A 27,229-nucleotide genomic window follows, 5' to 3' on the forward strand; every position below is an offset into this window, starting at 1 on the left:
AGCTTGGGGGCACTTCCCAAGGGGTGGAGAGAAGAGATGGGAATCTGGGAATTGTGCCAGGAGGCTGGGGAGAGGGTCCGGCTGGAGCCCCTGCCAGCCCATGCATTTCTCAGACCACAGCCCAGATGACCTGTCAGGGCCTGGATGGGCTGGACGTGGTGGCCTAAGGAAGCCTAGAGAGGTGGTGGCCTGGCACCCCAGGGAGCCCACCCGGGGCTGTGCCTCCATGAAATTGGCGTGCGGCACGGCACCTCCACTCCCCAGAACAGGGGTCTGGGAAGGCCCCCCTGTGAGGTCAGGTGGGGAGAAGGGACCTCTGTGTCTCCCTCAGGGCAACTCGCTGGGGTCCAGGGTTCTGATGCCACCTCCCCTCTCCCCCGCAAGTAACCCAGGAGCTCCTCAGGGAGCTGGCGATCCACCCCTTGGGGACAGGTCTGTCCGTGCGGGAGCTGGACCTTGGCCAACCCCAGGTGCGGCCTCAGAGGCCCCCGTGGAGGCCCAGCCGGGAAGGCCCCATCCCATCTTCTGTCCTGGCACTGCACTCTGTGGGGCTTCCTCCCAGCCTGGCCAAGGCCACGGTGGCCTCAAGCCAGGGATCCAGCCACATCCAGTGCTACAAGGAGGGAGCGCAAGCTTCCTGAATCGCAGAGGAAACCGTGGCCTTGCCCAGCTCAGAGGGGACGGGGACTAGGTGAGAGAGCAGTTGTGCCAGGGCGGCCGCCTGGGCCCCACGTGCCCTCAGGGTCGACGGAGACTTCAAGGCCCACAATCTGACCTCTGACAGCGCCCCCACACACGATGGCCTGAACGCGAGGGGGTCCCAGCCGCCTGTGTGTGGCCGGTCTGGGGAGGGCTGTGGTGGGCGCACGCACGGCTGTCCCGCGGTCCTCTCAAAGTCCTTTATTGTACAATGTCATCTGTTTCGGGGTCGGGGAAGGACTAACAGGTACACAGCGAAATAGATAAATATGCCAAGCTCTTTCTTTTCTTTTTAAATCAGGCATTTATAAACAAGAAAGCATACATTAATTACATAAAAATAGTTTCCGAGTAGCAGAGTAAGCATCATACTGTCGTTAGCAGCAGCATGGGGCACGGGCAGGGGCGGGGGTCTGGGTGATGTTAAAGGTAGAGATGGAGCTTTTTCCTTAATTGAAAAAAAAATTCATTTGTGACTCCTGACTTAAAGCGAGAACAAACGTCTCCCTGGACCCTGGTGGGCTGAGGGTGGGGTGGAGGGCCGGAGCTCAGACCCACAGGGAGGAGGGGGGTGGGGGGGCCGGGGCTCAGACCCACAGAGAGGAGGGGGGTGGGGGGGGGGCCGGGGCTCGGACCCACGGGGAGGAGGGGGTGGGGGGGCCGCGACTCGGACCCACAGGGAGGAGGGGGTGGGGGGGCCGAGGCTTGGACCCACAGGAAGGAGGAGGTCACATGGGAAACGCACACGGGTTTCTCCGTCTCCCCCGCCCCCCAGCAGGAAAGCATTTTTTTTTCCTCAGTTAAAAACAGCCCAGAAAACAAGACAACTCTCAGGTAAGAAAAGAGTTTCTGAAAAAGGACCCAGCATATACATGTATAATACAACGGTGAAAAAGGAAAAAGTATTTACAGGTGAACTGTTTTTACATTGGCTAGTTCTGTACGAAAAGCAGACATTACGTGTATGAGTTAGCTGCTCCAGAGATATGTTATTGCTGTTGTTTTTCCCTTCGTTAAAAATCTTCTTTCAGTATAGAAATATAATGAGAAACTGAATACACAATCACTTAGATGAAGGGCCTCACACACAGAGGAGTCAGCAGCCCATGCAGCGGACACCTCTTCCCCCTTCTGCTGAAAGGAAACGGACTTGCACCTGTACCAAGGGGAGCCAGGCGTGCACCTCTCGGGGCCCGGGACCGCTCAGTCCAGAGCAGCCCTGCAGCCACAGCTGCCCCCTCAGGCCCGACAGTGGAAGCGACCCTGGTGAGCCGAGGCAAGAGCTGCAGGAACTGCCTGGGAAGGTCCCGAGCCACAGTGGCTGGTGCAGGGAGGGCCTTGCCTGCCTCTGGGTCCCACTGACCGCATGGGCCTGGCAGCTGCAGGAAAGGGTGGGCCCGGGTGACACTGGCTGGACCCTCCCAGAGCCGAAGTGGGGAAGGGCTGCCACTGCAGATACAGCGCTTTCCGTTTGGGGCAAGATGGGGCGGTGGAGGCGTGGACCCAACGGTGACCATCGGGATGGAGCAAGGGCAAGGAGAGGCTCTGGCCCAGACACAGCTTGGAAAAGTTCATCTCCCTCTGGGGTCTAAAAACTCAAAGCAAACGGAGCAAGCCGGGCGGCCCTGGGGATGGGGCAGGGCCTCTACCTCACTGTGATCTTCGACCTGGCGACACAGGACAGCCACACAGAAGCACGCCAACACACTTAAAGCTTTGCTCCAACTAAATCATTTAGTTTCCCTTGAAGAAATAACTGAAAAAAAAAAAAAAACAACTCTGGTAAAACAAGGCTAAAAACAGCATTCTGCGTGTTGCATAACAAAACCGACCCTTTACAAGACACGGTAATAATGCCCGCTGACGGATCTACCTACGGCAGAGGTGTGGAATCCATGCACACAGAACAACCGCAAAGAAAATAAAAGCAAAGAAAATTCCAAACAAACACTGCATATACATGATGTCCCTTTTGCATTGCACTTTTAGAAGGGGTGGGGGGCTTCAGCAGCAACCAAGACCCCCTTCAGTAAACCAAGGGCAAAACCCCGCAGGCAATTCCGCCACCCAGACGCGAGGGCTCAGCAGTCTCTGGTCTTTGCTTGTCACTGCCCCGAGGTCGTCTGTACCTGGGCGAGTAACCTCCACCTTCCGTGAGCGCGTGCAGCTGCCGCGGGTGTTAGAATGGATTCAAGCAAAGAACTCCTGTAAGATCTTCTTATGTAAATAAATACCGTTAACTGTAGGATGGGTAGCCGCCTCTTGTCTACTGGGAAATCATTTTTCAAGCTTGGGCATAGGAAACCTTATACAATTTGCATAAACAGTGAGAGTAAACGAGATTATTTGGAATAAATGCAAGGAACTTATTCTGAGAGTGGCAGATTCAGTCGCTACTGAAGACAGATATCTTGGGGGTAAAAAGACACAAGTCAGGATTTACTGTACAAGATGCTGGAAGGCACAGAACGACCCCCGAAGTTCAGTTTTTGCATTTTCGTTTTCTTGTGATTCCCTTGTTCAACCAAGCACCAGAGGGGGTTTCTAAGCACTCGAGCACTTCGGATTTGACTGCTCTATAAATCGGTAAAAACCTCAGTTCACTGGGGAATAGAAAGAGAAGGGAAGGTTGTTGACAAAGTGCAGTTCTAAATATACGTTTAAATGAACGAACAAAAAAAAAAAAGAAAAATTGAAATAATGCTGTTTTTGTTCTAATGCTGCAGCCTCAGTCCCAAAATGAAGGGAGCGATGTTTGCCGAACTGAAAAGGGTCGCCCGGTCAGGCGGCACGTGTGCCTGAGGGGCTGAGGGTGTGACCGCCAGCCACGGTCACCACCCGACGCAGGTCAGTGCCTCGTGGTGGAGGAGCGTGGGCAGAATCACGGGGTGCAGAGGAGCCGAAGACCGTCCCCTCAGCTCTGGGGCAGCTCGTGTGTGGCTCTGCACTTCCTGGCACCCGTGGGGACAGCGCTGGCATCGATGGCGGCGTGGCGGGCGGGGTGGGCGGCAGTAAGGCGGGCAGTGTTCGAGCTCATCTCGCACGCGGCACTGTCCCTGCTCTCCCTGGCAGCAGCAGGAAGACCTGGGTCCTTGTCGCTGAAAAAATAGACTCTGAAGAAAAACCCCTGCTGTCCTCACGCAGCCGCGGGCAGATGAGCTGTGATGGCTTCCCCGGCTGGGGAGGGTGGGGCGGCCGCCACCCCCACTCCGTTGCGGGTCTTCAGATGGCGTCATGTGTTGGGGATTTTAAAAGTTAGTCATTTAAAAATGTGTTGATTTTCTGAATTTCAAGTCTCCTTACTGGTTTTAAATAGCTTATAACAAAACTGTAAATGTTAGACTGTTCCAGCAAGCAGAAGACCAGCAGGCCGCCGAGCTGGCCCCGTCTCCAGCTGCAGTTGGGGTACACAGCTTGCTCACTTGAACTTGGCCAGTAGAAAATTTTGGATTCCAAAACTACATGGTTACAAACACTCGCTTGGTAATAGGCACAGTAAGACGTTGTGCTGTGTGGGCTGCAGGGGCGTAGCCGGGCAGAGCTGCACCGCCCAGCCGCGCCCCCCTGCACCCGCGTTGTCGGCGGCGCTGCGGCGGCAGGCACAGAATCTAGGGCTCCAGCTCCGCAGCACCCTCGCTGCCCGCAGCCTCGGGGCGGGCCCGCGGCCACAGCTGCTCCTGCAGCTCCTTCACCACCTTCTCCAGGTGCTCCCGGGCCTCGCGCTCCCGCAGCAGGTCGGCCCGCAGCTGCTCCCGGTCCGCCTCCGCGTGCTGCAGCTTCACCTGCAGGTCTTCGATCTGAAAGGGAGCTGAGTGGTTAGCAGCGCCTGCTCGCTGCCCCGCCCCGGCCCAACGCTGCTTCTCCCACCTGAGGCTCCTGCACTGCTCCTGTGCCTCCCCCATGCCGCGTGCCGGCCCCTCCTCCACCTGCCAGGACACAGACTGACAAGACGCAGGGCCCAGCAAACACCCACCCTGTGCCTGTCAGGGGGGCACGCACTGAACGTGGTCCCGGGCCTGGATTCTGTTCCGAGGCCTTTCGGCTGGACAGGACTGGCCACCGGGGCCCACGGCGGCCCCACACGGTCTGGGCTCCACGCCCACCGTGCTGCGTGCCTCAGTCTCCCCACCCGCATACCTGGGCCGAGTACTTGGCGCGCAGGCGGCCCGCCTCGCAGCCCTTGTCGCACACCCGGGCCTGCCGCGCCTGCTCCAGCTCCCGCTTCAGGCGCAGCCGTGACTCGTTGGCCTCTTTCATCTTCTTTTCGTTCTCGGCGCGGAGACGCTCGATCTCCTTCCGCAAGTTACGCTTGGCCTCCGTGGCCTCCCGCAGCTTCTCCTTCTTGGCCACGCGTAGGAACTCCAGCTCCTGGGGGCCGGAAGCGGCTCAGGGTCACTGCCCAGCCGGTCCCAGCACCCCCCCCCCACCATGGCCAGCAGCCCTCAGCCCACCCCGTGGGGTCATCTATCTACAATGTGCCCTCGAACCCCGCCCCCAGTGCGCCATCAGCCCAACCCGTGTGGTGCCCCCACCCCACAAGGGCTTTTCAGACCCCTATCCTGAGTTTCTGCTAGGTCTGCAGCGGCTGTGCTAAACCTGAGGGCCTGAGTCAGTCACACTTGAGGCTGCGACGGGGCCTCCCCCGATTATTTAGGGCCACGTTCCCCTTGGGGGCAGCCAGCCAAGTAGGCCCTGGCTCCCATCAATGTGAGGAGGGCAGCCTCAGACATCGCACCATCTGAGGGCCCCGGGTCTCTCCACGCAGCCAGATGGAGACGTCCATCCGCCGGGCGCCTCCGCAAGCCCCCCCACTCCCCCCGTTAAAATATCCGTGTGACTCACACCCCACGCTGAATATGTATGTGGGAAATCACACCTCCAACCAGAATCAAGGACAACAGTGGCGGGGGACGCGCTGGGGCGAGGGACTGGCACGCGCAGGGGGGCACGTCGGCAACCCTGCAGCTCTGAGGGCCAACAGGGTTGTGTTGTGCTAAAGCCCACGCCGCGGAAGCTGCCAGACGCCGCCGAGGTGTGAATTTAGCGAGGCCGGGGCTGGGTGAATGCTGGGCCGCCTGCACACCTGTCTCCCCAGGCAGTTCTGCCTGTGAACCGCATCAGAAAGAAACCTAAACAACGTAAAAGGAGGCGCGAGACCGGAGCTGCAGCGTGAGAACCATGAGGCAGAGCCCAGAGAAGCAGTGCGTGCAGGTGGGGGTGTGTGTGTCTGTGCCGGCCGAGCCCTCTCCTTCCTACTCGGGAGGCCTGGCGGGAGCTGCCTTCTGGAACACCAGGCTTTAGTAAGCACACCCCTCACGCCTGTGTTTTGCAGACGCCAGGTCTTGCTGGCGGAGCGCGTGAACGCCCACTCCTGGAGCACACAGAGCAAGGAACTGTCTCCACGCAGCTGCTCTCAACTCTTTCTGCCACTAAAAATAGCCCGGGCTTCCTTATACCAGAGGAACATGGCTACTTCCTTAGTGGGGCCACCACGCAGGGTGTGTGATCCTGATGGGGAAAGCTGTGGTCAAGCCAAATGTAGTGGCCTCCTGGGATGTCCCTCGGCCTGGGGACACTGAAGGGCTCACCATACCCAGAGCTGCAGCTTTCGGGAGACGGACCCCCAAGGTCCCAGGCAGGCCCACTGAGGTGGAGGCAGAGAGGAGCGCATGGGGCAGCCACGAAGGGAGGAGGCACCACCTGTGCCCGTTCACCTGGTGCAGGCTGTGCTCACTGCCCGCACCCTGGACCTCCCAGCACCACTCACCCCGCTCACCTGGTGGAGGCTGCGCTTGGCCTGCAGGGCTGCGCTGAGCTTCTCCTCCTGCTTCACACGCATCTTGACCACCTCATGCAGGAACTTCTCTTTGGCTTCCTTGGTGTCCAGGCCACCCTCCAGCGCCTGCCGAAGGTGCTCCAGCTCCGCCTCCAGCCCACTGGGGGCGTCGGCGGGGGCCGCGGAGTCAGGGACGGCCGAGGGCAGGGCACGCGCGCCCGGGGAGCCCAGGTCCTTTGCGGAGCTGGATGAGGTAAAGGACGGGGAAGAGAGCGAGGACAAGGAGGAGGTGACTGAGGAGGAAGCAGAGACAGAAACGAAGTCACGGAAGTGCCCGGCAGCTCCACACCAGGGAGACGCGCCGCTCCCGGACGAACCTGCGAAACATGGGGCTGCCAACGCACCCCCGGGCGACCAACCCCCCTCAGCCAGTGCCACCCCCACAGCCCACGGCCCACAGGGGGTAGGCACAGAAAGCAACTCACACGTACATTCCTCCCTGCTTTCAATTTCCACCTCGGCCTCCGAGTCCTTGTCCTCCTCTGGGGCAGCCACGGGCGCCAGCGTCTCTGCGGTTCCTGGGGTGTCCACAGTCAGCTTCCGCTTCCGAGGCTGGGTGCAAGTGGCGAGAGGCTCGGGGGCCCGGGAGACGGCGGCGGCACATGGAGGGCTGCTCACAACCTTCTGCTGGGCCGGCGGTGCGAGGGCCACGTTGGGGGCCACGGCTGTCTCAAAGCTCTTGTAGGAGTAGAAGCTGGAAGGGCAGGCGGGTGTCGGGAAGGTGCCTCTGTCCCCCAGCGCCACCCAGACCCATCCTGGCGCGCACCCCCTCTGAAGGTGTTAAAGAGGAAAGACTTTTTCCCAGCTCCGAATCTTAAAGTCAAGCTTTCAGTTCTTAAGAACCCATAAGCGTTTTCTGCTTGCCGGGTTTCTCGCAAAGGCCAGACACAGGCCAACCAACACATCAAGAAGCTGTGCCCAACAGACAGGGCTCCACCCACGAATCCACCCAGAACACAGGGAATGCTCTAGGCGTGCCCACCCTGATGCCAGCCAAACGAACCAACACCGAGACTGCCCTGACCAAAAGGCGGCACGTCTGGGCACCCAGCCTGCAGAAATATGGGCGTGTCCGCATGCACAGCCCTCGTGGGGCCTCCCCCGTGATCAGAAACACCTGTGAAGGGCGCCCACTCACCTGTCTCGGATGAGGGCCGGGAGGTGTGGGGAGAGCTCTTTCTCACTCGCTGACACCGCAGGGGACCAGGGTCGGAAAGCAGAGAGGCGCTGGCGAGGGTGAACACAGCCCAGGCTCTGTCGAGAAAGAGTCGTCTGTGTGAGTGACCAGGAGAAAAACAAGCCACTTCATGTCCCTGAGGCTGCGCCGGGTGCCGGCCCTCAGTAGGGGGCAGGCGGAGCCGCCAGCCGCTGGGTCTGCCCAAGGAGAAGGGCCCGGTACCCACCACCCAACACCCCAAGCACCCCGACAGGCCCCACAGCACCTTATTGGAAGAGCCGGCCAAGGTCCGCAGCCAGCTGGACGGCTTGTCCTTTTCGGAAGGCGCGGGGGACTGGGAAGAGGTGTCGTCTGTTTTGGGTCTTATGGAGGCCGGGGGCTCAGAGGAGACCTGTGATCAATGAAAGGTTTTGTTGGCACCTGTGGTTCCTGGGGCAGGGTCCCTCCACCAGCCCCGTAGCCAGCCCATGGCAGTGAGAGCCCCAGGCACTCCAGCCATGAAGGACCCTGAGTGGCGCAGAAGGCAGATTCCAGGGCACCCCCCAGAAGACCAAGTCCACTTTGCATAAAGGCCTTTAGGCCGCGCGCAACAGGTGCGTGGAGGCTGTGCTGAGGATAAGTCATCTCCGAGAGAACAGAGCGGACCTTGTCCTGCCGTTCCGGGTAACCTCAGCCACGGCTGCAGCGGGTTTCGGATGGAGCACCGAGACCCACTCTCCCCTTCCACAGTGGCTCAGCCTGGTCCGGAGTCCCTCGGCCTTCTCCTGCCAAACCCCTTTCCTAGAACCCGAGTGTGTTCTCAGAGGGTGCCCTGCGCTGGGCACTCAGCTCAACCAGCCACAGCGTGGCGAGAGCCACTCACGACGGATGTGTCTGGGAAGGGCAGCTGCGGCACAGGGCCGTGGTTCGCGGGGAGGGGACACTGTGTCCCTGTGGGCCACTGGCACCGGTGCATTAAAGAGTGGGCATTCTGGCTGCCCCCTCCCCACGGGAAGGAAACATTTTCAAAACGAAGGACACCATCCCTAAGGAGCCTGGCTCTGCAGGATGGCACCATACACACCTTTGCCTCGCTCCCTGCCAGCCCCGCTGCTGGAGGAAGCTTAGCAAAGGTGCCCGGACCCAGCCCATCCAGAACTAGGTGTTGTGTGTCAGGTGCCCAGGCACATCCCCCAAGAGCCAGTGAGTGATGCGGGTTGTGTGCTGGGGGCCTGAGCCGGTACATCCAGCCTCAGGCAAATGCGAACTCCCCCAGCCCTGCAGCTGGAGATCCCTGAGACGTGCTGCCCGCAAGGCACAACTGAGACCCAAGGTCTCTTCCCAAGCAAAATCACAGGGCAGTCTGTGTAAGATCGGCCATTCCTCTACTGCCAAAGACCCCATAGGACAGCACAGAGTCTCCAGGGCAGCTGGCGCCAGGTCTACACCACAGGCCAACACAGAACAGGCCATACAGGGCAAGGGGCCCTTCACAGGGGTGAGGTCCCACTCACCCTGCCGAGGCCAACCTCAAGCAGAGGCAGCAAAGTCGGGCAGTGGGGGCTCCGCCCTTGCCCTCAGCCAGGAAGCCTTGGTGGACAGAGCACACTCAGGGCCGGGGGCTCTTCCCACCTCCAGGACTCTAGGAGAAGACACTGCATCAGGAACCAGCCTCCCGGAGGCAGCGGGGACCCTGCTTCCCTAGGGAGAAGATGGGGCGCAGGGCAGGCTGTCCATCAAGGTGCTCCAATTATGGGGATGGAGGGCCCTGGGGGAAGATCTGGTCAAAGCCTGTGGCCTCCCCTGCAGCACATGCACCCACCCTGCAGCCCTCAGGGAACAAGCAGGGTGGGGCCAGGGGAGGGGCAGGTGCCCGGCTCTGACTTGGGCCCAAGGGAGAAAGGTAAGTGCTCGGGCGCACAGGGCCAGGGACGAAGGGCAGGCAGCCCCTGAAGACTCATGGCAGCCCCGGCTGTGGATGGTTCTTTTCAGAGACACTAAAATAGCTGTTCAGGAAAAAAGACACTGAAAATACCCCCTCTATGTGGCGGCTTTCGAGGGGAAGTGAGTGTTGGTGACGTCTGGTGGAGGCCCTGACCGCAGGGTGCTGTGCCTGTGCCCAGCAGGGGCGGGTGACAGCCTAGCTGCAGCAGAGCCCCTTCCGGAATCATGCGGACCCTCCCAAGAGGCACAGAAGGCCGAGGACGCCCAGCTGGGTGGAGCTTCCTGTCTAAGCAGCCACTGAAACGGGGGTGGAAATTCGGCTCAGTTCTCACTCGGGGAAAAGCCACAACAGCCGGCGCTGACTCTGGGAGACTCAGAGACTCCTTGAGGGGAAGGAGATGCCTCAGGCCACCCCTCCATGTGAGCCAACGCCTGAGAACACGGCTCTGCCTGGCGGGGACCCAATAGCCGCCCTGTGGAGGTGGCGGGAGGACCGTAGGCCCAGGGCCCAGGGCCCTGAGCCCAATCCACTCAGTGGGGGTGGCCGAGGACCCTGCGGATCTGGAGGGTTGAGGCAGACGGGCTCGGGGCTATCCTTGGGCCGAGGACCCTGTGGATCTGGAGGGTTGAGGCAGATGAGCTCGGGGCCATCCTTGGGGCCAGGGAGGCTCCTGGTCTTCAGGGAGCCAGGACGGGCCTTCGGAGACCTGACCCCGTTAAGACCCCCGCTGACCCCTCATCAGGCGGCTCCCGGCTCTCAGAGCGGGCTCTCTGCAGCATCAGAGAAATGGAGGGGAATGTGTAAAACAGAAGGTGTCTGCACCCTTGTGGGCCGGCCAGAGGAAGTGACACTCTCAGAGGGACTGTCACCTGAGCAGTATTGGTTTTCAAAGCCCCAGGAAGCAGACAGCCGTCTTCAGGCCTGGGATGCCACCTGCCCTACCAACGCCCCTGGGGGCCCCAGTGTCAGCTGTCGGTCAGGGACAAAACCACACCCAGTGACAGACGGCTGAGTCTTACTCTGGGAAGAGCAGCTACGACCGCTTGCCTCTGGTGTGACCCTTCCTGGGGCTTCAAAACCGGCCCTTGGAGCCCACAGGCCACGAGGCAGGAGCACGGCTCTGGAGCTGACACACCAAAGCAATGGGGCTGGGCCTGGATAGGCCTGCAAGGGGCAGCCTCATCCCAAAGCCCTTCAGGCCACTGTCAGCTGCACAGCAGAGGCCAGACGGCCCCACGGCCACTTCCCCTCCTGGAGTCCTTCCCCACATCCCAAAGATGACCAGGCAAGCTACCCAGCCAGCAGGCACCCGGGGAATGAGTGTGAGCTTGCACCCATGTACAGGTGCCCCCCTGCCAGGGCAGGGCAGGGCTGAGGAATAGCGGGCCCAAGACTGTGGACACCTGGGCCCTCTGATGGAACAGTCCCTGCGCAAAGCCCACAGGACCTATGCAGAGGCGGTGGCCCAAACAGGTGAGGAGCCAGCAGTGGATACCTGCTGAGGACTGGGCAGCCACAGTACACTGCCACACTGCCACAAGCAAGCCACCAGCTCCCCATGGGAGGGGTCTCAGAAAAGACGCTCTCCAAAAACACACACCCCACCCTCGGGAGCCCTACGTGTCAGGCCTGTAAGGTGCCAGGAACAGAGAAGAGCCATCGAGAAGGCCCTGGGGACCCTTTCCTGCCTGACACATGCAGATGCTCAGGGCTCAGAGCGAAATGCTGGCCCGTCCCCTGCAATGAGGAAAGGGAGTCTGGAGGTCACAGAACTGCCATCTCCCTTCCCCAGGCCCCTGGCTCAACATGAGTGGCGGCTGCTTCTCCTGCCAGATCCCACAGGGTCCACACACACAAGAGCTCAACCCCCCAGAGCAAAGAGACGTTCCATGTCCCCTACCCTGGCAGGGAGGCTGGAGTCCTGGACAGCTGCTGAGGGAGACGCCACAGAGGCGGAGGGTGCTGAACCCAGGACCGAGTGCAGCAGCGGTTACAGCTGGCCTCTGTCCCCAGGCACCTGAGCCACCCCAGACAGGCTGAACCCAGTCTGCACATGTCCTAACAACAGCTCCTCCCAGGGCACCGAGAGCCCGGGTGGTCAGCTCGGCTGCTTCTCCCACTGTGGCCTCAGCGCCTCTCACTTCCAGAGCCCGTGAGGAGGACATGGGCACAAGCTGCTGCCCTGCCTGCCCGTGTGGCCCCCCGAGGCAGGGATGGTCACTCGGGTCCCTGAGCTGATGCCCACAGCTCCGGCCTTCTCCACACACTGAAGCTGAATGATGGGGCTCAACACCGCATCCCCGCCCTGCTGGCCACTCGGCACTGACGGTCGCTGCCTCGAAACTTCTGAACACTGGGGTTTGAGTCAGCCTTTGCTGAGAGGATTCACACCCCAAATCCAAACAAAACCACCACATGTAGAGCCTGCTGTGAACCTCCACGACCACCCAGCATCCACCCACCCAGGGCTCACAGGCACCAGCAAGCAAGGCTCCACCCGACAACAGAAGGCAGCTCCCACACCAGGACCCCCCAGGGCAAGACTCCGGGGAGGCGGGAGTGAGTCGTGGGCAGGCACCGCAGGGTGAGGTCTGGGCACCAAGGAGCTCACGGCCTGGAAGCTGGCACATGCGCCCCCACCACAGGCACATTCTTTTCATTGATGATCAAAGAAGGCCCCATTTGGTGGGCGCGTTGATACAGCAGCCAGGATCGGCCACGTCTGTCTCTGAATGTCTGCACCTCACCTGGGATGTGGTCTGCCTGGAAGCAGCACCCAGACCCCAAGGCCAGACAGGCCTGCCTGCGAGTTTTCAGCCTCCCCTTAGACTGGTCTCTTTGCCCTCACTGGTGAACGGGAACCCGTATTAGGGCCAAAGGATACAAGGTGGGAAACAGGACCCAGGCAGGGTCCTGCCTCTGCTCAGGCTGCCTCAGGGAGCTGCTGACGAAGCTGCCCGGCCCGGGGGCAGGCCACGGCCACACCCCAGACCATCCTGAGCACGGGTGGCCGATCCAGGAGCCGGGGACCACACCTGCTCCAAGGGAAAGGCACACAGCAGCACCCATGATGATGTCAACACAACTTCCTCCAACCACAGGGACAACCGCAGGGAACTTCGCAGAGTGAAGAAAACCAGTTTTCTGTTCAACTTGCAGCCCAGAGACCTGTCAGGAGGGCACCAACCTCAGTCACCCCAGGACCCCAGTGTCCAGTGGCCAGATGTGCCCTCAAGCCCCCACGAGGGCGCGCACGTATTCGGCTGAAACAGACATTGAGGCCTGTGTGGCGCCAGCTTCACATGTGAACAACGCACAGTGGCAGAGCGGTTGAGCATCCCACAGGTCAGTCCAGGGGCCACCGCCAAGCTCTGTGGGTCAGGCTTCCATCTCCACACCTGCATGGATGCTCAGCCCATGACCACCCGGTGTCAAAACTGCACCCTGGTGCGGGGGGATGGACCCATGGCTTGCGGCTACACCCCAAGGCCTGCCCCACAGCACAGCCCACTCTGCAACCCCTCCCGTGCGTCCCCTCAGCGTCTTCTCCTGCCAGGCTGCAGCCATGGGGTCAGGGGACCCTCCAAGGGAATGCATGCGCCATGGGAGTGGTCAGTCTCAGACCCGCCCATGCACACAGGGCGGGCCCACGCCTCCTCTCCTCAGCATGCAGCGTCCGCAACCAGGCACAGCTGCCATGATGGGAACTGGAGGGAAACATGCAGCCAAGGGCCGGGAAGTCCTGCAGACACAGATGCTGCCTCGCAGGGTGAGCCCGTGAGCGCCAATTTGTCTCTGTACAGGGGCCACGGGCCTATGGAGGGGATGGCTGCCACCAATGGTCAACGCTATGGAGTGGCGCAGATGTTGTAGGCACCAAGAAGCCTCCAGAAGCTGCCAGCCACAGTTCACGTGGTGGTGCAGCCCTGGGGCCACAGCAGGTGGAGCGGCAGGATCGCCCACAATCTGGGTTCCGAGGAGATCGCCTGTGCTGGCGTTCTGACGTTCCCAAGAGGCCGCCCGCAGCATGGTGACCGGGCTGGGCACTCGAGGTCCTGCCTGTGGCCCTGCTCCTGAAGCACGTGTCCCAGCAACACTCTGCTACGCTGAGGTTCTCTTCCATGTGGCAGAAAACCCATCTGCTATTCCTTAAAAGGATACAACCCAAACTTCAGCCGTGGGCCCGGCGTGGTGGCTCACGCCTATAATGCCAGCTCCTTGGGAGGCTGAGGTGGGAGGATCGCTGGACCTCAAAATCAAAAGGTCGAGGCTGCAGTGAGCCATGATCCCACCACTACACTCTAACCTGAGCAACACAGTGAGATCGTGTCTCCAAACACAAACTTTGTGGTTTTCAGACCATCTTGCCACATTCTTCAAGTGGAAGACGGCCTATGCCCACACCAAGAGCCTGTGCGGGTGCCTGGCACCTCAATTCAGCATTTTCAAGGGAGGCCACCAATTCTCACCCGCAGAGGCCACGGGCCCTGTGACCAATTCTCACCCATAGAGGCCACGGGCCTTGTGGGAACAGCACAGTGTGCTCTCATGTCCCTGGCTGCAAAGACTGTTTCTGTGCACGGCCTCCTTAAGCCATTTCCCAGACTGAACCGTCTGTAGAGCCGAGGCTGCGAGCGTACGTGAAGGTTTTCACAGCAGGAACGCAGCGGCCTCAGTCCAGACTCCCGCCCCCACAGAAGTGCTTCGATGACACCAAAGCACGAGGAACAGACAGAAAACAGAACAAGGCTTCCCAGAAAACAATCATGACATTTTTTGTGCTTCAAAAGACACCACCAAGAAAGCGAAAAGACAGCCCACAGGATGGAAGGGAAAACGTGCAAAGCCGGTATCTGGTAAGGGACCAGATTCGGAACACATGAAGAACTCTACAAGTCAGCAAGGAAAACACAAAATACAACCCAATTTCCAAATGGGAAAGAATTTGAGTAGCCATTTCTCCAAACAGGATACTAACATCCAGTAACCACATGCAAAGCTGCCTGACATCATTCACCGTGGAAACGCAATCACACCGCAGGGAGACGTCGCCCACAACAATGGCTAGAATTGGGTTTGTTTGTTTTTGAGACAGAGTCTTGCTCTGTCACCCAGGCTGGAGTGTAGTGGCGCAATCTCAGCTCACTGCAGCCTCAACCACCCAGGGCTCAAGCAATCCTCCTACCTCAGCCTCCTGAGTAGCTGGGACTACAGACATGTGCCACCATGCTCAGCTAATTTTTTGTATTTTTTTTTCCTAGAGACAAGGTTTCACTTTGTTGCCCTGGCTGGTCCTGAACTCCTGCATCTGCCCACCTTGGCCTCCCAAATTGCTGGGACTACAGGCATGAGCACCCAGCCTAGAATTTTTTAGTTTGGACAAGTGTTGGTGATGATATGGAGGCACAGGAACCCCTATGCACTGCTGGGAGGAATGTACAATTATTTAGCTGCTGTGGAAAACAGTCTGGCAGGTCCTCAGAAGCTTAACACAGTTACATCGCCCAGCAATTCAGTCTTCGGCATACACACAGGTTACTGAAAACACATGTCCACGGGACAGCTTGTGCACAAGTGCTCACAGCAGCAAAGTGGAGCTGCCCAAGTGTCTAGAGACAAATGACGGGATAGATTGTGGTCTGTGCACACAACGGAGTATGATTCAGCCATAAAAAGGAGCCTTGGAAATACTGTGCTGAGGCCGGACACACACAGTCACACGTGGCCCAGACACATAGCCACACGTGGCCCAGATAGTCATGTGGCCCAGTCACACATGGCCCAGACACAGTCACGCGTGGCTCACATACAGCCATGCGTGGCCCAGACACAGTCACACGTGGTCTGGACATACAGTCACATGTGGCTCTCATACAGCCATGCATGGCCCAGACACACAGTCACATGTGGCCCAGACATACAGCCACGCGTGGCTCTCTCATACACAGCCACGCATCGCCCAGACACACACAGTCACATGTGGCTCTACTTCTATGGAATGACCAGGACAGGCCAATCACCAAGATCAGTGCTGGCTGGGTTTGGGGCCTGGGGAGTGATGGACCATGTGCATGGGGCTTCTTGTTGGGGGTGACAAAAATGTTCTCAACTTAGATGATGATGGTTGCATATACTGAAAAACCGTTAAACTATATTCTGTGGAAGGAAGAATTTTATGGTATGCAAATTATATCTGAATACAGTCTTAATTTTAAAAATCAAAAATATGAGAGTGAATTCTTGGTCGAAAGCCAAACTGTCAAGGTGAATGGTTTTCACTGCAGCACGGCCCTCAGAGCAAGACAGGATGAGATGCCTGGGAGCCAGAGGGGCGCTCGGCTGGCATGGACGTTGCCATGACATGCAGGGACAGCTCCTGGCGCAGGGCCGCCACATTGGCACACCTGTGTGGACACAAAGGACACCAGGAAGGCTCCAGGTCTGAGTCTTTAGCAGCTGTTCCGGGTCAGGCAGTGCTCATCTGCCACAAAGCCCACAGTGCAACTTCACCTCTGGAAGCCTAGTTTCTCACCTTCTAAAGCCCATCAAGAAAAGAAACCATCTGAGCCAGCGGCCTGACATCCAGTTTAGGGAACATTCTGGTCCCTGTCACCAGGGGCATCCCACAGAGCCCTGCCACCACCCTGAGGTCAAGTCTCCTTTCCAGAGGGGCCCCACTGGGTGGGTGTGGCCTCCATCCCAGGCACAGGGGGTGGCAGTCATGATGCCATGGAGGGTGGGTCCTGCCCTACTGGGGGAGTTGCCTGGCGCAGACCCCAGCCCAGGTGCCAGGAGATTGGCAGATGGGGGCCTGAGGGCCCTGGGAGAGCAAGTGGCTCTCGGGGAGACAAAAATGTGAAAAGCAGCTAGCGCGAGGAGGGCCAGGCCCCCAGAGGCCTCCCTGTCATGGGAACAAACATGCATAGCCACCCCCGGCAGCCAGCACCTCCCACAGCTTCTGGGCAAGACCGAGGGGCTGGCATCTACGTGGACCCACGTTCAGTGGAGGATGTGACAAGGTGGCCCTGGGCTTACAGGTTCCCCGAGACAGCTAACGGGCTCAAGGGAGGAGGCAACGGCACGACATGGTCTTCTTCCTGCCAGAGAGGTCAGGTGGTCTCTGGGGCCCGCCCTGGTCCCCACATCCCCGCACGGGCGAGGCCGGTGGGAGTCGGGGCTCTGGATGGGGGCAGCCATTCACTTGCTGAGGGGAGCAGCCACACACAGCCAGCCTGATGGTCACTGAGTGCCAATTTTGTGATTTTCATGCCATTTAGCAGGTCACCAGATGAAACCTTTTCTAGAAATGTCACCCTGCCCGGCATCAGGCCTGCCTTAGACCTCTCCATCCTGGGTGTGACTCACAGCAGCTGAATCCTGCAGAGCTAACAGGCTCAAACCCCACAGGCACCGGTGGGAGGGAGACTCTGGAAGCCCCCGCTCAGGGGAAGAGGAAGCTGCTGCACCTATCACATCGGCTTCTCAGGACCACCCCGAGACCCTCGAACCTTCCTGCACAACATCCTTCCAACATCTGAGACGAGAGAAGCACCCCTCAATGTTCTGTGCACCTCAGAAAACACGGGGAGCCTCCGAGGCCACAAATGAAAGGAGAATGAAAAACCTGGAGCGGCCCCCATCACATGACCATCCTGCTGCCCGGACCCCCATGGTGGCGCGGTGACCACCACCTGCACTGGAAGGGACAACCCGGAACCCACGACAGATTCCGGGAACCCACAGCCACAGGCCTGCTCGCCTGGCACGGAGTTTCAAGCTGCCAGCTGAAGAATCCGGGAAATGGGGGCTGGGACAGGTAGACGGTCCCAGAGGCCGGGCAGCAGCCACCAGACCCAGGGGCCTTGCACGGGGATCCCAGACAGAACAGAATGCAGTGCCCAAGAATAGGGGCAGCGGAAACACGAGGACACGCAGCTTAAAGCAAGACACAGGGGAATGAGAAGGAGACATTCCAAAGACCAGGGAGATACCAGATGCTCGAGCAGAACTTTCCAGAATAAAAAACAGTTCAAAGAAATCATCCAAACGCAGTGCAGAGAAGAAGAGGGCACGATGGTGGGGACAGACGCGCAGAAAAGGGGACGGCCAAATGTGCCTGGAAGGGGAGGGCGACGCAGGAGAACCTTCCAGATGTGGGGCGGGGGGGGCTCGCCCTGGCTTCTCATCTTCAGAGAAGCGACATTCGCAGGCCCCAACCCTCGGCTGGACCTTCCCAGGCCCAAGGGCGACACCACTCAGGGCGCATGACTGCTCCCCAAGCACGCAGGGCAGCCACCCAGGGCCACGCCGGTGGATCCCACCACGAACCTCAGGTATAACGTGGTGAGTCCCGATCGCCAACCGAAGCAACAGAAACAAAAGCCCTGTGGGGGCCAGAACCCCGCTCCACACAGTGATGTGCCCCACTCAGGGCCCGAGCCCTACTGAGCCTCCGTCCTTGTGGGACTTCAGGTTCAGGTTTATTGACAAATTTGCCAGGTTCTTGCCAACCCCTGCTCTCCCATACACCCTGCCCAGGAGTGAAGCCCCACAGAACAGTGGCTGCTAGGTAACAGCAGGCCCCACTCACCACCACCCAGAGCCTGGAGGAAGTCCACAGGCCCAAATGGTGCCGACATCCTCAGCTGGAAGAGGGTGCCACTGGGACACGGCCTTCAGCTCAGCAGCCCCGCCAGGGACAGGCGCTGCTTCCTCCGAAGGGGGCTCCACACAAACTGTGCCTTCCTGCACCTCCAGGAGCCCAGCTGGCGTCAGACCACCACCCCACCTCCTCAAGGTTCCTAAAAGCCACAGGCCCTCATGTCCTCCCCGGCAGGGGCACAGGCAGAGGACACTGCCTGGTACCAGGCCTTCCTCTCTCCCTCCCTTAGGCAAGGGTCATGTCCACACACCCAGGTGGGCACCACATCTGAAAAGGACCCAGTGGGTGACGACCACAGCCAGAGACAGCTGTGGCCAGGTACACACCCCTCCATCAGGGCCGCCCCACACTGCCATGGCTCCCCAGCGGGTGTGGGCTACACAGCTAGGCAGGAGCAGCTCTCGAGGTGGGGTCTCCACCCGGCTGCAGTCAGTTCTGAGTGCGACCCCAGCCTGACCCACAGCAGGTCCCTGATGAACGTCTGCTAGATGAAGGGTCACCCCACTGCTCAGTCCTTCATGGGGCACCCAGGGCAGCCCACTGTGGTAACCCCACCACGCAGCACAGCTCAGAGCTTCTACAGGCAAAGCCCCACCCCGAAGCCTGGACAAACCCCAAAAGCCCGAGGTGGGCTGTGCTCTCCTACATGGCGACTCCTACGTGGCAACTCTCGTGCAGCCCTGAGCAGGACAAGGAGGCGTGGGGACTCCTCTCTGGGGACTGGCAGAAGCTCGTGCTGAGGCACTCTGGAGACAAGCCCATCGCTGTCTTCTCCAGGTGCACCCCCAAATACCCTCACTTAAGAATCGGCTCAACATGTGAGCTGTGGGCCTTCTCTGAAGATTTCACGGTTCAAGAAATTATAAAGCTATTTTTGTAAGTGCCATTAATATTTTACACATGATAATTCACTTTTCACATTGGGCTTAAATTAACCTATTTTCTGATTATTGTGGCACAGAGGAAACAGATTGAATCTGCAAGACAACCCCAAGCCCCAAAATGAAGTGAGAATACCAGCTTTAAAGGTTCACTTGGATTTTTCTTTCGCTTAAGTAGGTCATCTTTGCTGTTACTTTGGTGCTGTTGATGACAAAAAGCCAAATCTTTCTAAGGAAACCGAGTAGCAATTAGCAGCGCTCCCCTGGAGCCTTTGCACTGGCCCTCTTCCTCATGCCCCAGGGGGCCCCCCACAATGCCAGAGCCAAGGGGCATCAAAACACAAAGACCCATCCATCCAGGGGGGAGGGTGCTGGAAGGAGGGTGGGGCTGCAGAGACTGAGGGGGTGGGGGAGGGCCCAGCTTCTGTTCTGGTCCAGCTGCTGTGCCGGGGAGGGCTCCCTCTGCAGCCCCAACCTTGCTGGGGTTCTCCTGGGACCTCGGTCTGAGGCGTCCACTAGGGGCCACCATGGGCGTCCACTAGGCAGTGCCACCATGGGCTCCATGACGACCCTAGATGTGTGTGCTGACCCCGGGAAGTCTGGCTCCACTCTTCTCACCCTCCCCATCCAGCCTGAGCCCTGCACTCAGCCTCGAACCACAGACCCCAGATTTGAAACCAGCCTGATGACATTGGGGCCGACCACAAAGGAGCGGCCACACAGCCCTGCAAAACCTCACTTTCGGAATCAGAAAATTAGCCAGAGGTCCCCCGGGGGACACACTGGGGCGAATGTATCGTTCTTTTCCTTTGATGCTACTGGAAGGTAAATGCTGAAATAACTTAAAAGAATAAACAGACTCCCAGGAACAGCAAGCTGGCATGAGCATCCCCAGCGCCTACATCTGCAGCTCGTCTGGGTCCCCTCGTTGCTTCGGTTCTGGGGTGAGGGTGAACGAGGTCTGCTCCCTCCCCAGACGCTCCTGCCAGCGACTGGCTGGCGGGAGGCGCGGCCTGTAATGGCCGCCTGGCCGCCTGCCACCCTCGCCAAAGATTGAGGGAGACAAACAGGCCTTTCCATCCAGAATTAGAGGAAACACTGCAGAAAGAGAAAAATGCGGAACACAGAAGCGGCACAGGATGCTGCGGTCGCGGTTCTTGGAAGGCTGATTCACCAAGAATCGGACTTAATTAAGAATGTTTCGTAAGAGCGGCAGGAGGGGGTCACAATGCGTCCTGCCATCCCCGGCTTTACAGGACGGCTCCGCAAGCCCAACCCTCACCCAAGCGCCAGCTGGGGCAGAAGGGGCCCTCAGACCAGTGAAGTATCTCAGCAAGTGCCCTCCTCCTCCTCCTCCTCCGCCTGCCTACAAGACCTCAAACCACAGAAGGCATCGCTTGCCCCCAGCGCTGGCCCAGACACACGGCAGCGCACAGAAAACTCTGGGGGAGCCCCTGATGAGGCCAGAAGCTCTGACGACCCCAGCACACCCACCAACTGTGGTTCTGGGGCTGGTCTCTCTCCCCTGGTGTCTGGAAGCAAAGGCCCTGGGGCCTCATCTCAGATGCCCAGAAACACGTGCAGCACCAAACAGCCAGAGAGGCGCTCAGGCTGAGCAGTGCAGGGTGGCGGCTGTGTCCCCTCAGTTCCCAAGTGTCCTGCACAGAAGGCTGGCCTAACCCCAATCAGCTCACATCCACACTGCAGTCAAGAGTCCCCATCACGGCCATACCCTCACAGCTGGTCCCTGCCAGTGCCCTGGAGGCCCTCTCAGGAGGCTGAGAAGTAGCCCCCTTCCAGGAGCCCTGGGCTTTGCCTGGGGCAGACGCTCTGCCGGGGGCGGACCAGGGCTGCCCTGCCTGATCTCTTAAGACCAAGGACTCCACCCCTTACAACCAACATCACCCTTGCCTTACCTACTCCCTCCCCACCCCAGGCACATCCCTGACCAACAGGTGCCCCGGGCGCCACACAAGAGGGCAAGGGTCTCTGTGCTAGGGCACAAACAGCCATCTTATGACCTTGAGGAAGGACTCCAAGGAGGGGCTGTGGAGGCGGCATGTCCCGGTGCAACATGGCCTGGAGGCGCCTCCTGCACTCCCTCCGTGGAGCGGCGAGCGCCCCATGCTCACCCTGGCCAGGCCACCCCTTCCCTCTGCCCAGTCAGCCCAGCCAGGTGCTGCCCAGAGGGAGGCCAGGCCAGCCGACTCTTGGTGGAAGAGGACAACCCCTTCTCTGCTGTTTCCAAACCTCATCAGGGACGTCAACCCAGATGCTGCTGTGGGGCCAAACCGAGAGCTGTGGTCATCTCAAAAGGCTGGACAAGGAGCACACAGTAGGCTTGGGGGAGGGGAGAGCCGCTACAGCCGGCCCCGGGAGCGCGACGTGCCCTGCACCCCCACCCCCACGACGATCTTGGTTCTCCTGCCCTGCCCTGCGCAGGGCTCGGGGTTGGTGCAGCTCTGCGGTGCCACATTTGATCTTAGAGGAGGGGCCTCACGAAGTGGCCACGTGGTGACTCGCCCTCGAAGACTGGCTGGCAGGAGAAGTGGCCTGTAATGGGCATCTGGCCACCTGCCACCCTCACCAAAGAGGGATGAAGACAACAGGCATGGCCACTGAGATGGGTGTCAAGCCCTGACAGAGAGGAGGCAGGAGGGCCACCTCCGGGTCTCTGCGTTCCCCGCCTAGAGAGGCTCAACCTAACACAGGAGCTGCATCTCTAGCCTCTGCCTTTCTGTGTGCTTTCTCACCAATCACTCTCCTCAGGGAGGGGCAGCTGGGTCCCGAGGGCCTGAGCCACCAGGTCTCCTGGAGAACATGACCTCCCCCCCAGCTCCACTTCCCGGGTGGGTGCAGCAAGCTAACCACACTGACAGCTCAGAGACAGGTGCATGTGACTCGGGAAAACCAGGTGGCGCCGGGGACCTGCAGGAAGGGCGAGGCAGCTCCAGCCACCTGGAGGGGACCTGTCACCCAGCAGGCCCAACGGTGGCTCCTGTGCACACCACTGCAGGCCTCACACACGTGGCGGGGGAAGGGGGTAGTTTTTGGAAGAGGGGATCAAAGGATGAAGAGGAACTTGGTGCCTGAGACAAGGTCCCCACCCCCACTATCACCAGCCTGAGGGCACTGCCATGACCCCAAAAATGCCAGCGGGCCAACAACAGCCCACCTCAGGCTAGTTTCATCCATGTGTGGAGGTGACCCACAGACAGCCACTGCCAGCTGACTCTGTGGCCAACCAAGGCCACTCAGGACAAGGGAAGGGAGCAGAGAACACATCCCACAACTCCCAGAGTAAAACCACCTGGGGATCTCACGCGCATGCAAACAAATGTGCGTGCACGAGCAAAGACAACTGTCTGCCTCTGAAAAGAGCCACTCCCACAGGAAACGATGACAACCAATCGTGTTCTCACTCCTAACCTCAAAATAAAACCAAATTCAGGGATCGGAACATGCACCTTTAAGTAAACGGCCCTGCTGGGCATGGTGGCTCATGCCTGTAATCTCAGCACTTGGGGAGGCCGAGGCAGGTGGATCACCTGAGGTCAGGAGTTCGAGACCAGCCTGGCCCAAGTGGAGAAACCCCGTCTCTACTAAAAATACAAAAATTAGCCGGGTGTGGTGGCACACGCCTGTAATCCCAGCGATTTCGGAGGCTGAGGCAGGAGAATCGCTTGCACCCGGGAGGTGGAGGTTGCGGTGAGCCGAGATCATGCCATTGCAGCCCAGCCTGGGCAACAAGAGTGAAACTCCGTCTCAAGAGAGAAAAAAAAAAAAAAAGAAAAGAAAAAAGAAAGACAAGAAACAGCCCTGAGAGCAGCCCTTGAGTGCCAGGCCAGGGCCAGGAGTGCCCAGGACTCGGGGCGGGGGGGCGATGCTGTGCAGGAAGCTGGTCCATTGGGGACACACTGGAGACCCCAGAAAGGAGCCTGGGCTCATCCCCCAAGGTGAGGGGAGATCCCCGGGACACCCATCCATCTCACGGCTGCCACAAGCCCTGTCCTTCTAGGGGGAGACCACCCCCACGCCCCACGCAGGGAAGGTGACGCATGCAAGACCCATCCAACACCCTCCCTGGGGCAGACCCTCGTAGCCCACCTTGAGGCAGAGACCACCCCCACCCACAGGCAGAGCACACCTACCACCGACACTGCTACTTGGACTTGGATAAAACATTTGGACATTATCCATCCTGGCTAACATAGTGAAACCCCGTCTCTACTAAAAATACAAAAAATTAGCCGGGCGCGGTGGCGGGCGCCTGTAGTCCCAGCTACTCGGGAGGCTGAGGCAGGAGAATGGCGTGAACCCGGGAGGCGGAGCTTGCAGTGAGCCAAGATCACACCACTGCACTCCAGCCTGGGCAACAAAGCCAGACTCCATCTCAAAAAAAAAAAAAAAAAAAAAAAACTGGCATTTCCATTTCTCACCAAATTGGAATTTTTCTTGTCCAAGGCCAACACTCTCTCATCTTTAAAATCTAAAGAAACGCATTCCCAAGTCGCCTCCACCTCCCCACACAGAATGGCAAAGTTTCCAGGCGCCCTGGAGCCCCGCACAGCACAGGGTCCAGAGCACAGGTGCACCCCGGGCCAGGGCACCCTGGGCAGGAGGGTGCGCAGGGGCCTTCTAGACTTTCGCCCAGAGCTGGCCGCTGTGGGGCCTGCAGCTGGACACTCATGGCTGGACCACCGGGTCTGGGAAGAAAACACCCTCCACCCTCCACTCGTTACTTTTCCATCCAGAGCTGGCTTTGTGGGCACGCAGCCATGCCCTGGGCTTAACGCTCTGTCCCCATCATTGGCATTCTGAACAATTTCACCTTCGATAAGTTGTTCTTTTATAAGCAAAGTTCTCCGTGACCACGGAGCATGCATGAGCAGAGGTGGCACACGCCACATGCGAGCCCACTGCCATTCCCAGCCCGTGTGCAGAGCGTCCAGTGGAGGAGGTCACGTTGGTCCCACCCAGTCACTTTCTCCCACTAGCCCACGACCGGAACCTTGGGAGGGAGGGAGACAGGCGCCCACAGCCCCCACATGCAGTCTGTCCTCACTCAGAGCGAGGGCTGTGTAGCCACATGGACGAGTTAAGTGAACTCCAACAGCCAAGTTCATTTTGTGCAGCATTTTCTGATGTGGTAAGAATAAAATGCACATGCATTTTATTATTATATTTGGGGTACAAATCACGAACTGTGCAATTTTGATGATTCCACAAGTTAAACACTCTTACATTTGCTTTTTATTATTTTTTAAAGAGACAAGGTCTCACTCTGTCACCCAGGCTGAGTGCGGTAGCGTAATTATAGCTCACTGCAATCTCTGCCTCCCAGGCTGCTCAAGTGATCCCCCCTCAGCCTCTAGAGTAGCTGGGCCTACAGGCACACCACCACACCCCGCTAATTTTTGTATTTTTGTAGAGATGGGGTTTCTCCGTGCTGCCCAGGCTGGTCTCCTGGGCTCAAGTGATCTGCCCACCTTGTCCTCCCAAAGCACTGGAATGACAGGAGTGAGCCACTGCACCCGACCTGCATTTGTGTTTTAAACTGGCATTACACAAGGTAAAGATGAACAGTAGGCTGGGCGCGGTGGCTCATGCCTGTAATCTCAGCACTTTGGGAGGCCAAGGTGGGCGGATGACGAGGTCAGGAGTTCGAGACTAGCCTGGCCAATATGGTGAAACCCCATCTCTACTAAAAATACAAAAATTAGCCGGGTGTGGCAGTGCGTGCCTATAGTCCCAGCTACTCGGGAGGCTGAGGCAGGAGAATGGCGTGAAGCCGGGAGGCACAGCTTGCAGTGAGCCGAGATCGTGCCACTGCACTCCAGCCTGGGTTAAAGAGTGAGACTCTGTCTCAAAAAAAAAAAAAAAAAAAAAACCTTCTGGCCGGTGCGGTGGCTCACGCCTGTAATCCCAGCACTTTAGGAGGTCCAGATGATGAGCAGATCATGTGAGGTCAGGCATTCGAGACCATCCTGGCCAACATGGTAAAAACTCCCATCTCTGCTACAAATACAAAAATTAGCTGGGCATGGTGGCAGGCGCCTGTAATCCCAGCTACCTGGGAGGCTGAGGCACAAGAATCACTTGAACCCACGAGGCGGAGGTTGCAGTGAGCCGAAATTGTGCCACTGAACTCCAGCCTGGGCGACAGAGTGAGACTCAGTCTAAAAAAAAAAAAAAAAAAAAAATCCTGGGCGCAGTGGCTCATACCTGTAATCCCAGCACTTTGGGAGGCCGAGGCGGGTGGATCACGAGGTCAGGAGTTCAAGACCAGCCTGGCCAAGATAGTGAAACGCCATCTCTACTAAAAATACAAAAATTAGCCAGGTGTGGTGGCGGCGCCTGTAATCTCAGCTACTAGGGAGGCTGAGGCAGAGAACTGCTTGAACCCGGGAGGCAGAGGTTGTAGTGAGCTGAGATCACGCCACTGCACTCCGGCCTAGGTGACAGAGCAAGACTCCGGCTCAAAAAAAAACAAAAAACAAAAACAACAAAACAAAACTTTCAAAGGAAGAGTTGTTTGTTTATTGTTTGTTTTTGAGACAGAGTTTTGCTTTTGTCACCCAGGCTGGAGTGCAGTGGCGTGATCTCAGCTCACTGCAACCTCCACCTCCCGGGTTCAAGCAATTCTCCTGCCTCAACCTCCCGAAGTAGCTAGGACTACAGGCACCCGCCACCACGCTCAGCTAATTTTTTTGTATTTTCAATAGAGATGGGTTTTCACCATGTTGGCCAGGATAGTCTTGAACTCCTGACCTCAGTGGATCCAGCCGCCTCAGCCTCCCAAAGTGCTGGGATTCCAGGCGTGAGCCACCGCGACCAGCCTGGAAGAGTCTTAAGTCCATTTGTTAACACCTTCCAAATGCATGTCAAAAAGGCAGTGACGTCAGGGCAGATGGAAATTTACTAGACAGATGGGGACAAGTCCACATGGCCACACCAACTGCCGCATGACATCCATCTCCAACCCAGACTCTGACCCTGGCCATGACTGCCCAAAGCCTCCAGATACCCTGGTGGGCCCAAATACGAAATCATAAAACTTTAGCAAGAACAAAAAGGCTTTTCTGTCCTGTTAATTTACAAAATAAAACCACTTATGAATTCTTATTATCAGAAAGGCCTGCCTGGTGCACATGTGCTCTGTGTGGCACCAAAACCACTTCCACGCTGCACTGTGGAACAGGGTCAGACCCTCAGTGAGAGCACCCACTCCCACTCTCCAGCCACCAGGGCCTCCAGCACAGGCCAAGGTGGGCCCCTGTGTCCACCTGTCATTCTTATAGCCAGGGCGGCCATCCATCCCTCCCTGACTCTTCCCTGCTTGGAGCCCTCCCAGCCACCCAGGGGCCAGGGAGGGCTCATAGGCAGGCTGGTGTAGGGCGGGAGGGAGCCACTGCAAGAGGCCCACGCGGTCACGGGAGGTCCACACGGACAGCAGGCCCTCTGGGCCGGTGTCAGCTTGAATTCTACCACCCCCACACCACTGGGGAAAGGTCCTGCCCCCCCAGGCACCTCAGCTGCATCTGCCCTGCTCCATAGAACAAGGACAAATCTCTTCCAGACAATCTCTACTTGACACAGAGCTGCCGTTGCCCAATTAGGTTTTAGGTTTCCATGAGATAACTGTTACGAAAGAGGTCTGAGGGCGGCTCTGCCTGTTGTGCTGACCCAGGCCGGGTCACCTGAACCCCCAGGAGGCCTTTCTCAGGCCGCTCGGGGTGGGACAGGAGGGAACTCAACCCTACCAGGACGTCTCAGCAGCATGGGTCCAGGGCTCAGGGATCTACAGGCAGAGCAGCAACCTGAGGAAGCCTCTGGTATCACCCAAGAGCCAGTGGAACAGGGAGGATGCTGTGTTGGGGCCAGAGCCCCCCAGGGCCGGCCTCTGGGACCTCTGATGCAGCCGTCACACCCAAGAGGGGAGGCCCGTGTGGAAAGGAGATGGACCCCAAGACCCGGGCATTCATGGACAGGGGATGGCCCGGAGGACAGGGTCTCCATGAGTGGGGGAGGGTCTGGGTCTGGGGAGAAG

The 27,229-nt window shown here is 58.7% G+C and overlaps 1 protein-coding gene across 2 annotated transcripts in view; it reads right to left on the minus strand.

Moving 5' to 3' along the window:
- Positions 1–885: 885 nt before the first annotated feature.
- The window catches only part of SKI (SKI proto-oncogene), a 79,526-nt gene continuing 53,182 nt past the window's right edge, over positions 886–27,229 (minus strand). The window contains exons 2-7 of one of the 2 annotated variants that reach the window (XM_055261031.2): positions 7,978–8,103; positions 7,674–7,789; positions 6,967–7,229; positions 6,476–6,768; positions 4,837–5,067; positions 886–4,496 (exon numbers count right to left, since the gene is read on the minus strand). In XM_055261031.2, the coding sequence (XP_055117006.1) occupies positions 4,308–4,496; positions 4,837–5,067; positions 6,476–6,768; positions 6,967–7,229; positions 7,674–7,789; positions 7,978–8,103 (1,218 nt within the window). In that variant the 3' untranslated portion in view covers positions 886–4,307. Of the gene's footprint in view, positions 4,497–4,836; positions 5,068–6,475; positions 6,769–6,960; positions 7,230–7,673; positions 7,790–7,977; positions 8,104–27,229 lie in introns of both variants that reach the window. The other variant, XM_055261030.2, reaches the window with a different exon arrangement.

Source organism: Symphalangus syndactylus, chromosome 22, assembly GCF_028878055.3.
Source record: "Symphalangus syndactylus isolate Jambi chromosome 22, NHGRI_mSymSyn1-v2.1_pri, whole genome shotgun sequence".
NCBI classification, from domain to species: Eukaryota; Metazoa; Chordata; class Mammalia; order Primates; family Hylobatidae; genus Symphalangus; species Symphalangus syndactylus.